At 37.1% G+C, this 17,172-nt stretch overlaps 1 protein-coding gene and 1 long non-coding RNA gene across 2 annotated transcripts in view; one reads left to right on the forward strand and one right to left on the reverse strand.

The window, feature by feature from the left end:
- LOC123648590 overlaps positions 1-17,172 on the reverse strand; it is a 59,752-nt gene that overhangs the window by 38,227 nt on the left and 4,353 nt on the right. Inside the window, exon 2 of the long non-coding RNA XR_006738663.1 lies at positions 14,714-14,832. This is a non-coding gene — a long non-coding RNA (uncharacterized LOC123648590). The remainder of the gene's footprint in view (positions 1-14,713; positions 14,833-17,172) is intronic.
- ITGA1 (integrin subunit alpha 1) overlaps positions 10,216-17,172 on the forward strand; it is a 145,759-nt gene continuing 138,802 nt past the window's right edge. Inside the window, exon 1 of the mRNA XM_045566478.1 lies at positions 10,216-10,705. Coding sequence (XP_045422434.1) covers positions 10,645-10,705 — 61 coding nt within the window. The 5' untranslated portion in view covers positions 10,216-10,644. The remainder of the gene's footprint in view (positions 10,706-17,172) is intronic.

Here is a 17,172-nt window from a genome sequence, read left to right on the forward strand (position 1 = left end):
TATGTGCTGAGATGTGTGTGTTTTAAATATTAGGACACAACCAGGTGTGTGTTTTAAATACTAGGACACAACCAGACTCACTTTTTAATTTGTTGACTTAATTGGGTTTTGAATGAAGAGCAGTCAAATCTTTTTTACAATTGTAAGAAAATCTTTTCTTTTTTAACATCCCTCCTGTACTACAGGGTCACATCAAGTATATTTCATTTTGTCAACTTTGAATTCCATTTAATTGCTTTATAAATAAGAGTTGGAATAATTCTCAAAATAAACAACTGGAGTTAATTATAGACCTTTAGAAGTTGCTTACTTGTTGGAATTTCATTTCCAATATTTCTTCCTGTTTTCAATTTTGGGACATTGAACTTCATTAGCATTCAACCATAGAGCTGAAAGCAACTGGAGAGGGCTCTTCTCTGCACGGCCCACTTTGCCTGCAGTATCCTTGACATCTGCAGCTCTTTCCCATTGAATGTGCTCTGTACTTTTTGTTTTCTTGTCTACTTTACACAAGTTCCTTAAAATTATGTATCAACAGAGAAATTCTGGGTGAATTTTTTATTCTCAACACCTTGTTCTAATTAGTAGATATTATCGAATCAGTGCCTCAACTAAATAGTGAATCAACTGCTATCATTTAAAAAAAAACCATATTTGTTTTGAAGAATTCTAGCAGTTTTTTTTCTGTTTTATAATCATTGTCAGTATTCATGTTTTTCTCTAGAATTTTTACATGCACCAACCAAGTTGAAAATTGAAAAAGAACACATTTTTCAATTCTTCTGCATTTCTATGCGTAGCAGCCAAATTGCTACAGAATATTTTAGACTACAATCTACAATCAAGCTATGCTGCTGTAAAATCTCTCAACACATTACCAAAAATCATGACAGAGAGTGATTGTGAATCACTGATTATTTTTGATATGCCAGCATAGACACAAGCTAATCACACAAGCTAACTCTTTACCAAAAGTTTAAAAAGAAACCATTCTTCATTAATTCTACTACTGTGCATGTAGACTAGGCCTCTTAGCCCCCATCCACCCTCTGCGGGCATTATTTGTTTTTAATAATAGCTCTATTGAGATGCCATAAAATTAACCCTTTTAAACTATACAATTCAGCATTTTTTGTATATGCGCAGAATTATGCAACCATCGCCATTTTTCTTTGGCTTTTGACAATTTGATTATGAATCAATGTGTGAATTTCTTTGGCTCTATTCCAGTTGGAGTTCACTAAGATTTTTGGATGTGAATAGTAATATTTTTCACCTACTTTGGAAAGTTTTCAGCCACTATTTCTTCAAATATTCCTTTTTGTTCTTATTTTCTATCCCTTCTTTCTGAGACTCTCATCATGCATATGTTGGTACGCTTAATGGTATCCCACACATCTCTGAGGCTGTATTCTTTTTATTGTTCTTTATTTTGTTTTGTTTTGCTCCTAAGATTGGATAATCTCAATTGACCTATCTTTAAGTTCACTGATTCTTTCTTCACCAGTTCAAGTCTGTTGTTGAGCCCCTCCAGTGAACTTTATCTCTCAGATATTGTACTTTTCAACTTCATAATTCCTGATTTTTATAATATTTAAATCTTTACTGATATTTGATAGATATAATTCTCCTTTAATTCTTTAGATATGATCTTTCTAGTTCTTAAGTGTGTTTATAATAGCTGATTTAAAGATTTTTCTAATAAGTTCAACATTTGAGATTCCTAAGGGATAGTTTCTATTGCTGTTTTTCTTTTTTCCTGTGTTTAGGCTATATTTTCTGTTCTTTGTCATATTCTTTTGTTTGAAATGGACATTTAAAATATTATGTAATAACATTGTAACTTTGGAAATCAGATTTCTTACTCCCTAGAGTTTATTGTTATTTGATATTGTTGTCTGTTGTTGCTACTATTGCTGCTGTTGCTGCTGCTGGTGATAATTCATGTTTATTTAGTGACTTTCTAGGTGTGTGTGTGTAGGCTCTGCTTGATTAGCTTAATGGATACTTAATAATTAAGTTAGAAATTTTCTTAAATACCTTGAAACAATAAGTCTCCCAGCCTTTGCTAAAGGGCTCGCTCTCTATGTTGAAAGTATATCTTTAATGTGCCAACAGGCAGTTCACAATTCTACCTTAGTCTTTAACTCCTGACTGCACAGAGCCTCCAGGTTAGCCAGAAGAGAGTGACTGGGTTCTTCTCAGGTCTTTCCAGGCCATACATGCACATGTCCTTCTAGATTCCCAGAATATCTATTACATTTCTAAAGTTCCCTATGGATACCTTTTAGGAATTTTGCTCAGCAATACCCTGGCTAATATTACTGCCTGAGACTGCTATTGTGTTAAACAATTGCCACTATTTTTTTATTTTATTTTATTTATTTTATTTTATTTTATTTTATTTTATTTTATTTTATTTTATTTTATTTTATTTTATTTTATTTTATTTTGACAAATGTCCTTGGGACAGAGCTGCTTTCACAGAGCTAGCTCTGAGTCAAGACAAAGACAAACCTTGCGAATGGAGCTTTTCAGGAAACTGCCTACTGTATAGGTCCAATAGTAAAAATTTTCTTGAAATGGGGCTTTTGAAGCTCCAGTGGCTGCTATACTGCTGATTTTCACAGCTGCTCTAGTTGTGAGGCCATTCACTTTGATGCTACCGCAGACCAGGGCTGGGGGCGGGGGTAAGGTGGAATAGAACAGAAATAGGAAAAACTGAAATGTCACAGTTTTGTTTTTCAAGATTCGGTTTTGGTTTTGGGGGTGTTTTTTTTTTATTTTTAAAGAAATTTCTGCAAGTATTTGGTTAATTCTAGAGTTCTTAAAAAGTTGGCTTTTTCAATTTTTGCCAGTGTTCTCATTGCTTTTACAGAGGAGAGGATTTTTGGAGGTCCTTCCTCCACAATTCCAGAAATATTTTTCCCCTCTTTTTTTAATATTGCACAAATATGCCTATTATGATAGTCCACACAAAATGAGTTTTTCATTAACATATTTTCATGGAAAAAAAACACCATTTTTATTCATAAGATTTGACTTTGATTAACACAAAGTAGAAAATTCTAATTCACTTCCCCTAACTTCTGGTGATAGAAAATATAAACAGTCTGAAAACTAAGTATTGTAGAGATGGTAAGGAAAATCTAAATATTGCTACTCTAGCTAGATTGAATTTATATTAAAATATTTTATTGTACTTGGGTTTGTTTTTTTTAATGGAACGTGAAGGACATAGTAAAAATGAGTTATAAAACCTTATAAGAGAGTAACATAAATATTCAGTTATGATACAGTCAGGTGCCAGATATATATTGTTTGTAACTTTCCAGGCCTTGTTTTTAAGCCCAATTTTACTAAGCACTGATAATCATCCCTAGACTAATTAAATACAATTTATTTTTATGAATGTATAAGGGATGCTTTTGCTCTGTCCCAACTCAGACGAAGAGTGCAGTCTGGTTCCAGTCAGTGCCCCACAAACATAGGTGGGATGGGAGGGAGTAGGTACTTTCCTCTCTGCCTCACCACCACTGTTGTGGGTGTCTAGGGCCTACCCTTAGGGTGTTTTAAGTGGCGTAGGATGTTGAAGTTATATTGTCTTTATGTAGTCATATGTAGATATACTCAGGCCACAGCCAGGCCAACACAACAGCTAGCTATGGCCGAAAGTAGATTCTAAGTAACTGGGTCCTAATACAAATGATACATTCTGCTTATACAAATAGCAACTGGTAGGCCCATGAATAGCAGGCAGGCACTGAATGGGCTCCCGAGCAGATGCTCGGTGCTGTCAGATGATGGTGCTGCTTTACGCATGTCTGGATGTTCCTTCCACCCTCCCTATCACTCTAGAACTGGATCTTCCATCCCAGGACCCACCAATCTCTCTTCATTCTCATATCCCCTATGAGACTCTTTTTCATCCAAAAGGTTCAACAAATTTCTGTAGCTCTTGTGGAAAAGGAAAACTCATTCTTTTGGTTATATAGTCTTCATTTTTCTTTTCTGCTCAGCAGAACTTAAATCTTAAGAAAAGTCAACCTTGGGGGTGAGGTGGGGAAAAGGAGAGGAGAACACTGAAATACCTCTTAATATTGGGGGCTTGAGAAAGAAATTTAGCCTCATAAAAGACATTTTTATACCCCTTATTTTTGTGATTGTGAAATTCTTCCCTGATACATAAACCTGTAATGGTTTAGTTAATATTATCATTTTACTATTAACCTTAGTAATGTACTTAGTATTATAATGACCTGTCCTATTACTTTTCCTGGCTCAGATAAATTTAGCCCTAATTCCATGGCAGATCTTTAAAACTCTTCCTGGTGCCTGCAGTGGCTTTTAACTCTCAATCCGCCTCTATCCTCTCGGCTGCCCACACTTTCCTTTTCTAAAGGGAAATCATCTAGTCATGGCTTTCTTTCAAGAAGAGCCCCCGTGATCTCCTCTTACAGCACAGGGCCTTTATAAACAGTTCCTGCCTCACAGTCGAAAGATCTGAGTGATAATGATTGCATGGCCCCCTTCATCCCCGTAATCTATTTTGGGTCCAAAAAAGCTTAAAATGGCCAATACTGGCAGTAGATCTTTACTAATGTTTAAAACTGTTATGTGTTGTCACAACCTGTTATGTGTTGTCCAACTGCAGTATCTAAAATTTCTGTAGGCATCATTACAAGTGGCTTCATTTTATCTTCAAATTTTAAAATAATCACCAAAGATTATTCTTCTAGACTATTGATGCTGTCTTGTAAGAGGCAAATGTCCAATTTTCCAGTTTTATTCTGGTAGTACATACATTTTATTTATTGATAATAAATTATACATTTTCTTAAAGAATGCATTACATAAAAATTCATGGTATGAAAGTTTCACAGGGTGCTTCATGACTATATTTCCTCTACTACAAAAATAAGATTAAATCAAGCCACTTTAGGAAACGAGGGAAAAACAAAAACAGAGTAAAAAACATGTTTGTATATGTCAATCAGAACTGTGAAAATATTCTGTGCTTATAAGAAGTTCAAATTTCCTGGCATCTTTCTAAGATCCTTTCAAATCCGGTCCCAACTTCACTTGCCTTTCTAAACTTCTACACCAATCTACTCATTCATTTCATGTTGCCTCTGTCTAGAAATCTCATTACAGTTTTTCTCCACCTGTAAAATTCTCTGCCCATTTCCTGCAAGGTTAAATTCCAGTGCCATCATTTCTATGAAACTGCATTCTTTTTTCCTCATTGACTTTATCCTCTATTCCAGAGGTCAGATGCAATTAGAAAGATCATTCTTTGCATTTCCTTCTAGGTTGCATGAGAATATTCTGGAGGGTAGAGCCTGTAACTTCAACATCTCTGATTCCCCAGGACCTAGGAGACTTCCTCCTACATAGAAATAACTTCATAGATGTTTCAATGAATGAATTACAGGACAGCAGATGCTGCAGAGGACAAATGTGACTAATTGACTATCTTTGTAGTAGAGCAGTTGAAAACTAGGCACATAATTGTAAAATAAGCTATTTAAGTGTTATTTCAGAGCCAAATAGTAGACTTTCTTTCCCTTGATGCATTTATTTTGTATTAAAGATGAACGGTATTTCCCCACACTTGTCTTTAGTGACCCAGTCCTACTACAAGAAATGTCAATCTTCTTGGTTTGAAATGCTAATTAATCATTTATTTGTTATAATCCTAGGATTTTGGAGCACACCTACTTTATTTAACTTTTTACAAATTGGTTAAAAATATAACTAAATCAATCTCTTCAAACAATTCTAGAATTGCCTAACAGATTAAAATATAATTAACTCATATTTCAAATAAAGGGAACCAACAATGCAGCTGAAATGTTACTGCTCATCAGTGGTTGTTACTGAGTCAGAGAGTGCCACGAATTGAATATTCTTGCCAGGGCACAACCCTGGTCCACCCTCCCTTGCTGCTGCCCTGCTGTGTCACTCATGTTGAAGTCTGCCAATAATCTAGGGAAGTTTCCTACAGTGTACAGAACTATTTCTCACCAGGATTCTGCAGTCAAGTTTTTTTTTATTTCTTTTTTTTTTTTTTTTAAGTACCAGTGCCCAAATGTCTTTGGACAAGGTTTCTGGCACAGACTTGTTCAGGAAATAGGGAGGGAGGAACACCTATTTTATATTTTAAGTGAAAAAACACACAAGAACATTACATAACAACAAAAAGCAAATGGTTGGCTAGTGGTGAAGTTCAAGCTCTGCATCACTGTGACTTTATTTTGATTGTAGAGGAAGCAATCATGGGTTCTCAAGGTGTAGCAGCAACAGCTAAAGGTAATTTCACTAGACTGCTTAATTAAATAGACTTAAAATGAAACATGCCAATGTTAGAATTGAGGAAATACTACTTATTTTCTGTTCCTAGTTACAAGGGAAAGAAATTAATTAACAGCAGATGTGCAGTAGAATAACAAGTGTTCTACCCATCTTTGCCTCTGTAGAACATTACCCTGTGTACAGCCCAATATATAGCAGAAACTTTAAAATTATTGAATGAGACTAAGTTTTCCAGATGGGTTAGCCCTGCGAGTTAGACCACTCTCTTGGGGCATATTCCTCCTGAGTACTTACATTGTAAAATTAAAAAATCTGAATCTTTATGAAATCTTTGTAAAAACAGAAGCAGTTCTAGATGCTTCCACTTACTCCTAACAGAGGAGGGGAAAGGGGGTGGGGTGAAAGCACACTTTAGTGCTACCTTAAAGTTTATTTGAAACTTCATATTTAACTTTTAAAAAAACAACTTTTGAATTTTTCTTACAAAAATCTATTATTTTAGCCTACAAAAATTTTAAAATTATTAACTATTAAGTAAAATTGGCACCCCCCCCACCCAAGTGGGAGTACCTTACTTATTATCCTGTGGCTTTGAGAACCCATAATCCTGCTATTGGAGAACTTGGAAGACACAGCAGGTTTCTAGACCCTCTCCTATTCTCAACCTTAGTGAAATTTTCTTGTTTAAAAAAAAAAAAAATCCCTTTGTCGGCTAAATTGAAAAGCAAATTCATGTTACTGTTATAATGGGTTCTGGTATCTTAATGTAGGCCCATTTTATAGGAATATCTTCAAGATAATTCCCTAATCCAAAGTAAATATTCTTAAGGTGAGGATTACAGAACCTATAATAGATGTTGATAGAGATATTTTTAGCCAAACACTGAAGTTCTCTTTGTGATGGCCATTAAATAACATCACTTCCTACAAGGTCTGCCACACACAAGGCCTTCCCTATGTTTCCATGGTCTAATACCAATTCTTCTACTACTGAGAAGAATGATCAATAGCTATTAAGCACTGACTTTAATCCAGGCATTGTGCTAAGTACTTGTAGCCTTGTCTCATTTAATCTTCACAACAATCTTCAGAGAGAGGCAGTACAGTATTTTCATCATTTTATGTTTGAGAAAACTGAGGCTTAGAGAAACTAGGTAACTGTTTCTAAATCACACTTCTACAATATTGTGGTTCCAGGACTTGAATCCAAGCAGTGTTAACTCCAGAACCTTACTTACTCTAGTAATTTTACTCAGTATGTTAGATTAACTCCAAGAAGAATACTTTGGTGTGAAGCATATGCTTTTCTTTTTGAGATTATTGCTCAATAATCCCAGTTACTCTTGCCTCATTTCATAGACTTCTACTTTCCACATTCTTAATCAATTTACTCTCTAATCTCTTAGTGTACTCTTAATTTTAACTCATGCTCCCAAATCCTGAAAGAGATCTGATCAGATTAGGTCTCATTTAAAATAGAAAAGTATATAGTATAAGATATAGGGTTTTACATTTGCCATCAAGTGTCCTCATATAATTACTATTAATAGTTTGTGACTCTGGGCAAGTTTTATCTTCTCTAAACCTCAGTTTACTCAATGACATATCTTTCTGTCAGTCAGAATAAAATCAATCAGGAAAATAGTTTGCTTGACATTGATTTGTACTTGGGTTTATTGAAGTTTAGAAAATAAGCACTTATTCTAAATTTAATTCTCAAATTATAGTTATTTCTCAGTCTCTACATTTGCATTGATTTGACATGTTTGAAGATCCATAAATATTGTTGTAAGATTCATAACACATATGAAAATTAATTTTAACAATATCACTGGTAGTGATGGCTATTACCACTCATTTGTAAGTCCTAGAGAAGATAAAAATATTTAAATTGAAAGTATTTATTAGTCCAGAAAAGGGTAAATTTTCCAATAATTATAGACTTGATCATATTATAAGTATTTTTTTTAAAAAACAGGGTCTCACTCAGTTGCCCAGGCTAGTGTATGGTGGCATCATCATAGCCCACTGTAACCTCAAGCTCTTGGGCTCAAATAATCCTCCTGCCTCAGCCTTCTGAGTAGCTGGGATTACAAGCACGTATCTTCCACATCCAGTTAATTTTTCTACTTTTTGTAGAGATGGGGTGTCACTCTTGCTTAGTCCTCATATTATATTTTAACCCCACTTTATTTAAATAAGGTATTTTACAATTTCTCTTTTTGTTTTTTCCTAATGAAATGAATTGTAATTTGCTAGAATGCTATATGTGTATATGCATAGGCATATATATGTATATATATGCCTATGCATATATACGCACACATATATACATGCACACATTTGTGCATACAAACACACATTATATATATTTTTGAAAATGAAGTGATTTGGAGAAATATTGTTGGGAAATTATTTATTATAATTTTTAAATACCCAAACATTAATCAATGTTTATTGGTTACTGTGTAAGGTTCAATGGATCATACTGAGAGGCATAAGACATAACTGAGACTATACACAGGGTAGTGATATGTACACAGGAAAGACATTCTTTGGCAAGAAATGAGAGCATTGAATGGAGGCAAAGGAAGCTAAGCAATGTCTAATGGAATTGAACTGTGACCCAGCACAACTTTTCTAGAGATTTATTTGTGTAATTGTGAAGACAGAACTAAGAAATGCCATTATGAAAGCTAAAAACAGGGGGAAACAGGATTCTTAATATATTTACTAAGCAGTAAATCACTTCAAATACATAAATTAGAAAAGGAATTCCTTGGCTAATGGGTCAAAGTGCTGAGATTTGATGGCCTTCAACCTCTCAGTTCTGCCCGCCCCTTTTGTGACCTTCATTAAACTCCTTTAACTTTTGTGTTCTCCAACTTTAGTTGCTACAATCCTCTATTTGGCAATATATCCAATCATCCTAGTGGGCTTCTGACTTCCTGTTCCTTGTGTTACCTGTATTGTGTTACCTGTGTTGTGTTCTAAGCAAGAGGCCCTCCTTTGGGTGGCACTCTAGTCCTGCCTAGCCCTAGTCCTGTTAGATAGACTCAATTATTAATAGTTGTTGAATTGCCTGTAGTCCCAGCCTGAGCCTGGGAGTTGTCTCTAAAAAAAAATGATAAAAAGAAAAGAAAATAGGAAAATAGCAAATATTCTTTGAAGATAACATGTGAACCTGGAATCTGGCTTTTGATTTAGGGAGGCTGTTCAACTCACCAGGCAAGGAAACCATTGCAAACTCCTAAGCACTTCTGTCCGGAGTCTATCAGAGAGGAGTAACATGAACACAACTTAATGCAGTTTTACTCATAAAAGTCTGTGGCAAGAAAAAAAGTGAAGCAGTACCCGAGTTCTTTATCAGATTCAATTCCCAGTGTACAAACATTCTAATTCAGCTTAAACAAAAGAGCCCACACACATTCCATTTCTAAGGAGAGTGCTTTCCTCCCTCCGTTTTCCTCCTGCTTCCCTCTTGCATTTGCCTCTTTCTTCCTCTTAACTTTTTTCCTCCCAGTCTTGTTTCGCCTTTTCCCCCCTTATCATAGTCTTCCCAAAGAAAAGCATATTTATCTGCGACCACCCTTTAACCACGAGTCACCATAACCGAAGCAAACCCTCTATAAACGAAAGCCAAGCCCTCAGTGGGGCGTGTTGGGGTGCTGAGGACGCCCCTGCGGTGCGAGACGACTTCACGGCGGAGGTCAAGGGTCCGCACGCTGTCACAGACGGTCTGGTCCTCCCTGAGCAGTGGGACCCCGGGAAAGCAGCCTCCCCTTACGGGCGGAGGGGCCCGGACAGGGCACTGTCGGAGCGCCCTTCCTGCCCAGACCCGGAGATGTGAGGGGTGCGAAGGCGGGGCCACTGCGGTGGCGACACCCTCCCGAAGGTCCAGCCCTTGCCCGCCTTCCTACCACCTTAGGGATTTGGCACGGAGAGCGGGATCGCCCTCTCAATGAAAGGCAGATGTCCCTTTAAGGTTTGCTTTGCAGCCCGCGGACTTTAGCCTAAACACGGCCCGCGAAGCTGGCTTTATTTGTCCATGTCTCGGACGGAGCCTGGGAGGCTGCCAGTGGGATTTCAGAGACCGAGAGCGCGAAGGGGCGGGCGATGTGGCAATCCGTCTGGGATGTGAGAAGCGTGGAGCGCGTTTAGAGGCATTCGACGAAAACACAGGAAATCACTCCTCTCGCGCTCCCGGGCGCCGCGGCCGGCGGGGGCCGAGGACCGAGGCCGGGCGGAGTGGCCGGGCGCGCAGCCTCCACGCGGGCACTGCCAGGTCCTGCCCTCGGAGCGGCGCGTCCCGGGGCTGCCGCTGCGGCCATGGCCCCCCGGCGCTGCGCCCGCCCAGGGGTCGCTGTCGCCTGCTGCTGGCTCCTCACCGGTGAGCGACTCCGCTTTTCTCTGAGCATCTCCTGCGTGCGTGGGCTCGGGGCTTGGCGCGGGAGGGAGGTCCCCAGAGCCGGCCGTGGTCCAGGGGGGAGGAGGGAGCGCCCGTCCAATTTCGGGCACTCCGGGTCGTCTGTCCCGGTTAGCGTACAGAAAAGAGTTTCGCGTTTGGGCTTTGGTACGAATTAGTTTTGGTGCCACTTCAAAACTCTCCACTCCAAGAGTAGGAGGAGGCAGTGCTGAAAACTTGATACGGGAGAATGGACTTTTCAAATTAAAGTTTGTTTCGTTTTTTACAATATACATTGTATTTTAGGACTTTGCTAAATGGTTCTCCTCCCCTTTTTTGGAGGGGGTTAGGGGTGATAACTATAAGTCATCTGATTTATGTGCAAAGTTCCTACCCTCTGGTTGTTCAAGAGTGGAGATTATTGCCTTTCTTGCTGTCTAGTATTCAAAGTCTTTTCCGCTACGAAGCAGGGAAAGAGAGGTATAAGGGAAAACCGCTGCTTGTCCTGAAATGATGTCTCTATGTCAGTACCCAAGAGGAGGAACATTTGGAAATTTGGGAAGGAATGGTGAACATTTACTCTGTAAATATCACGGCGCAGACGTATTTTTTAAGATACAAAATATAGTGTTGTTACTTGTGTATAAATATGTATTTTTTAAGGAGGGGACTTAAAAACACAATACCAATGCAAAGTTATATCCAATTTAGTAAAAAAAAAAAAAGTTGAATTAGAGCATTTTCTAAGATTTCCCCAATGATTTGCCTATGGTCAGACTTTTTTTTACCAGTTACTGATGGGGAGGGGGGAGTTGAAATGGTGAAAAACAGAAGGCAGATGGGTGAAACCTTATTGATAGAAGCTGCATGAGAGAAAATCACCTGATTAATGGTTTAATTAATGGTTGGCTTTAGCATATCATTGATATTAAATTGTTCAGTATTTTCACTGCTGGCATACTTATTACTACTAATTTAGTATCTTTACCATTTAAAACAGAGGGGAACCAGCCAGTTTAGTGCTGCCTTAGATGGCCAAGCATTGTTAACTTTTATGAAGACCACTTAGAAATGGATTATTAGCAAGCAGAGCTTTTTTCATAGTGAGGTGGTGTAAAGACAGTTAATAATGAGCCACTGGCTTTTCATCCAAACATTTTCCACTACTCAGGAAACGTCCAATAATCCAAACAGTGGTAACTGCGGAACAGCATTACAGCCAGTGAGTGGTTTAACTTACTTACCAGCTACTGTCACTACCCTTAACACATATTTGACCTATGATTCCTCTCCAACGCAAATTTTTGTAGGTTGTTTGCATTTGATTGTTGGTTTTGTGCAAAGTCTGAATACAGTAATTTACTAACTAGTCAAGTTGTACCTTTTTCATTTTACCAAATAAGCAGTCTCTAGTGCAGAAATGATCAAATGAGGTTTGCATATCCTCTAAAAACACATAATGAAACTTAAAATAACAGATGTTAACAAGTTACAATTTCATATAATATGTTGGTGTAATATGCCTTGCTGAATCCAAGAAGGGACTTGAAAGAAAATAATGCATAAATATTTCTAAATTATAATATTCAGATTCCATGTGTGGGTGTGTATAATTCAGTCCTATTGAAATTTAGAATTTAAAAAAGTGATTGTCTCAGAATCAACAAGCTCTTCAACTATGCTATATTTATGCCCATTTCACAACACAACATTAAGAATCTGAAATTTTATTTCTTCCTTTGCTAATTTCCTCATCAGTCATCATACTGTGTCAGCTCTTTCTTACCAACCTCTTTCATATTTGGAAACTTCTCATCAATTCCTAGAGTCCATACCTAATCTGGGGTCTCATTGCCCTACCAATCCATGCACAATACTGTAGAGCTCATCTTCTTGTCTCCAGTCTGAACCCAACCTCTAATCCACCCTCCCAATACACCATTTTTAATATATCTGGGTTTTCAGTCAAAAAGTTTTGGTGGTTTTCTTTTGTCACCTTTAAGATAAAATCCAAAATTCTCAGCTGACTATCCTAATCCAGTACCTCTTTCTATCTCCTACTACCCCTATATCAGTTTCCTATTGCTGTTGTAACAAATTGCCACAGATTTACCAGTTTAAAACAACATAAATTTGCTATTTTTTTAGTTCTGTAGATCAAAAGTTTCACTGGACTAAAATCAAGGTGTCACCAGGGCTGCATTTCTTCTGGAGATGCTAGGGGAGAATCGGTTTCCCTGCTTTTTCGAGCTTCTACAGGACACCTGCATTCCTTGGTTTATGGCCCCTTTCTCCATCTTCAAAACCAGCAGGGTTCTTCAAATCTTCCTCTCTGACTCTGCTTAATCGTCACATCTCCTTCTCTGACTCTGCCCTTATTGCGTCTCTAAGGATCCCCCTGTGATTACAACGGGCCCACCAGAATAATCTCCCTATCGCAAGATCCTTAATTTAATTCCGTATGCCAAGGCCCTTGTGCCAACTAAGGTAACATATTTACAGGCTCCAGGAATTAGGACGTGGACATCTCTGGGAGACAGTTATTCTGCCTACCACAACCCCTAAACATAAACTGCCCATTACAGCCCATGACATATCCTTACTTTCTCCATAATCCTCATCCTCATTTTACCATTGTAGATATGATCTTGTTGTTTTATGTGTCTAGAAAATAACTCCACCCTTCCTTCCCACCACCCGCTGCCATATAAACAAACTTTCCACAGTCTTCCAAGCTGGGTTTACATCAGAACAACAAACCATCCCCATCCCAATAAACTTCTCATTAGATTTAGAACTTCTTGTATTAACTTCCTCCAACATTTAGTAAAATGATTCATCAAAAAAGATGTTCTTCCTTAAGTCCAAATAAAGTCTTTATTACTATTTTATGTATGTCAGAGTCCCAGCATAAACTAGTGGCACATATAAAGGATTTAACTGAAGAAAATTTCATAAAGGGACAGTTTATAGAGGCCTTAAAGGAATGGGAAAAGACTGTGGAGCACCAAGGACAAGCAACAGTGGGAACAAAGCACCTAAAGCAACAGTGAGAAGAAAAACTATGACCATTCCTAGGCCTGAAGAGGTGGCAGTGTTATTAATAGTTGACTATGAACTCTAGCTATGGGTGGTGGTGGTGGGAGGTGCTGTTGGACCAGAGTTGTGGCCATAAGTAGAGGAATTCTGTTAGTGCCAAAATTGAAGTCCAACAGAGAAGGAGTAAGGAAAATAAATACCCACCCCCTTACCTCTCACCCTCTAATGTCTTGCCCAGCCCTCCCATTGGCCATATCCAAATGGCAACATCCAATCTCCTAGAGAACTAAGGCCAAAATAGTTAATAACCAGGAATAATTAGCATGACTTAATGCTGAAACATACTATGTGCAAGGCCCTGTGCCAAGAACTTTGTATGTTTTATTTCATTTTAATCTAAAAAAAAGTATGTAACTAGTATCCATGTTTAAGAGAAACAAATCAAAGTACAGTACTAAGAGGTTAATCTCATTTGTCCAACATTGCATAACTAGTAAATAACAAATTTACTCAATTCAGATCTTTGTCTTCAAATTTCATGCTCTGAAATAATATGACATACAGGCTGCCTAAATGTAAGTCAATTCCCCTCTTGCTCACCCCTCTAAATGTGAAATCCAAACATAATTGTCTAAAAGACTTGGATAAAGACCTAATTAGTGATGCAAGTGAGTCTGTTATCACCATGATTTTTAGGTGTATGGTGAAATTAGATGATGACCCACCATACATTAACTATAACTCAAGTAAGATGACTACTTTTGTTTATTAAGAATATAAATATAGAATTACCCTTAATTGAATTATGTCTCTCCTCCCTAGAAACATTTTGGTTGGCCTAGAAGCAAGGGTCTTCTTTTGTGACTTTTTTCACAGGCAAGATTTCCTATTTAAAACGAAGTCCAGTGAGGAGATGGGAGCTGGTTGAATATGGGGAGGAAGTCAGCCACTTACCCAAAACAAAGACGTGACCTCCAATGGCACACAATGCATTGTCCAGAATTACTGAAGATGGTGAAAATTTTCTTAGTCATCATGATGTCTGTAAAGGCAGCGATGAATTCATAGGATTTCTGTTTGTTTAGTAAAGAAGCAATGAGAGTAACAGTGAGATATATATATATTAAACTAGTTTACCTATTTTTCTTCCTTGCTGTCATGATGGTAACTAGCTATTTGGAAGCATGAGCTCTTGGGCCTCAGCTTATCACTGTTGATCTTACTTCAGTAGACAGATGCTCCTTTTACTTGTTTCTCTACCTCCAACTCAACAAACTTCTCACTAGATTTAGAACTTACCAAATTTCCATATGCCTCTTAAAATATTTTAGTAGAATAAAGTAGTTCATGTTTAAAATATATTCATAAAAATTGGGGACCAAAATGGTATTGTTTACCTATACTGCTCTTCTGTTTTATGAAATACAAAATACTGTACTTGAATTCATGTTAAAAAACTGAGATGAAAGATATTTTGGAATTGTTGCCACAGTGTTAAAGTCAGAATAGATTGCCTATTCAGAGCAGTCTGTGACTAGAGAATTGTATTCGCTCTCAAAGCGAGTACAGTAGAGTGTCAAGAGATGCAAATGACTGCACATATTCCTATCCTCAAGGTTATTGAGCTTCTTTCAGCTCCTTAATGGTGCCAGCTCCTCTGAAGTCTCCTCGGGGCCTTTGGATTAGTAGTTATTCTAACTGCTACTCATTCTTAAGTCCCCACATGAATGTGATTTCCAAGAGACTCCCCCCCCTAAAGTGGAGGGGACCCTCCCCCAGGGAAATGTATGCCCCTAGCGCCTTTGCTTCTTTAACATACCATATGATATTATAATTAAATACCTAACTGTCTGTCTTCCCCACTTGCTGTGTGTTCTGTGAGGGCAGAGTTTTATTTATTAACTTTAGCACCTAGGAATAATAGACACTTGTTTATTGAATGAATCATAAAGGAATAGACTACAGACAGACTCATAAAATACTTAAGAGATCAGATTGTTCCCTTTAATTATATCCCCACCTGGAATATTTATATCTAATTGAACAAAAGACATTAGCAATTAAAAGATGCCCCATTATTTTATGCACCACTAAGAAAGACAAGCACCACCAATTCAATTATTATTTGCTAGATTATTAGATGCATCCTAGTTCCAGAGATGTTGAAATATGGGCAAATGTGCATCTGAAAATTATAATCAATAATATACAATATATCCACATGGCAAATTTCTATCACATTTCTTGGGATAATTAAAAACTATTAATATATCATAAGATTTCAAAGAGGCTAATGTATGACATTCCTTCTAGATAGAAAGATAATCAACATTGTTCCTCTGTTACATTTGTTCCAGAGCCAAGTTTATATCTGACTCAGGGGATAATTGCTCCTCTGGCACCAGCAACCTCACCAGATCCCCAAAATAGAGCTTCCTTTGAATACTGTACCTTTAGAAGGAAGCCTCAGGAGAAACGTGATAATAAAATAATCAAAGAATGTTCCAGTTGCACAGCATTAATAATTCTAGCTTTGGGAAACTCCTAACTTTCTGTCATCTTGTTGGTGAGCAAAGGACTATATATATATATGAAGGAGCCTAATTTTAATCTAACTTTTTTCTATAATTTGAAAGGAAGATTAAAAAGTCAACTAAGTTTTAAAAGGAAATTAAAATGCATACTCTGGTTACTGCCAAGAATTTGCTTTATGTGCAAAAACATTAATTTTGCTTTATCCCAACAGAAGATCCCTCTAAATGAAACAAAATCATTGTAATTCAAATATCGAAAGGAATGAAGACATATACTTTTGTATGAAAATATGAGATCTGCTGAAATAAATGCAAATTCTTAAATTTGAATAGAGCACCTAAATCATATTAGAGCATCAAATGGTTAAGATATTATACATTTTATTATAAATCATGTACTTTTAACATAAATTAAATGTACTTTCAAAATTATTTTATTAGATAGACTTTTAGTTTGCCAAATACTAAAGTCTGAAAATACATGGGTATTGACTATCCCTTAAAAATATTTGAGTTATACATTTTATTGTAATATTTTTGGTAAAATGATCCTATATTGTATAGAGATGCAGGAAAATAGAAACACACACTTTTGTTTATAGGATTTTATTTGGTAAGAGCTTTTGTATTGTTTTGTGACAACTGCAAGTAAGCATTTTAATCACAGGAAATTTAGATAGTGAGTACAAGTTCCTTTAAAAACTCCTGGAACTTTCCGTTTTACCTTTTACCCTTTTGCCTGCATTAGCTGAATATCCTCCCAGTCATCCACTTATCTTTACTTGTGGAGGTCACATGGGAGCCTTTGTACAATCTGAGGTTTGTGTGTTCTCTCTAAATGAATGATCATATATATCAATAGATATTCATAACCAGAGA

This window comes from Lemur catta, chromosome 12 (assembly GCF_020740605.2).
Source record: "Lemur catta isolate mLemCat1 chromosome 12, mLemCat1.pri, whole genome shotgun sequence".
In the NCBI taxonomy this organism is placed as follows: Eukaryota; Metazoa; Chordata; class Mammalia; order Primates; family Lemuridae; genus Lemur; species Lemur catta.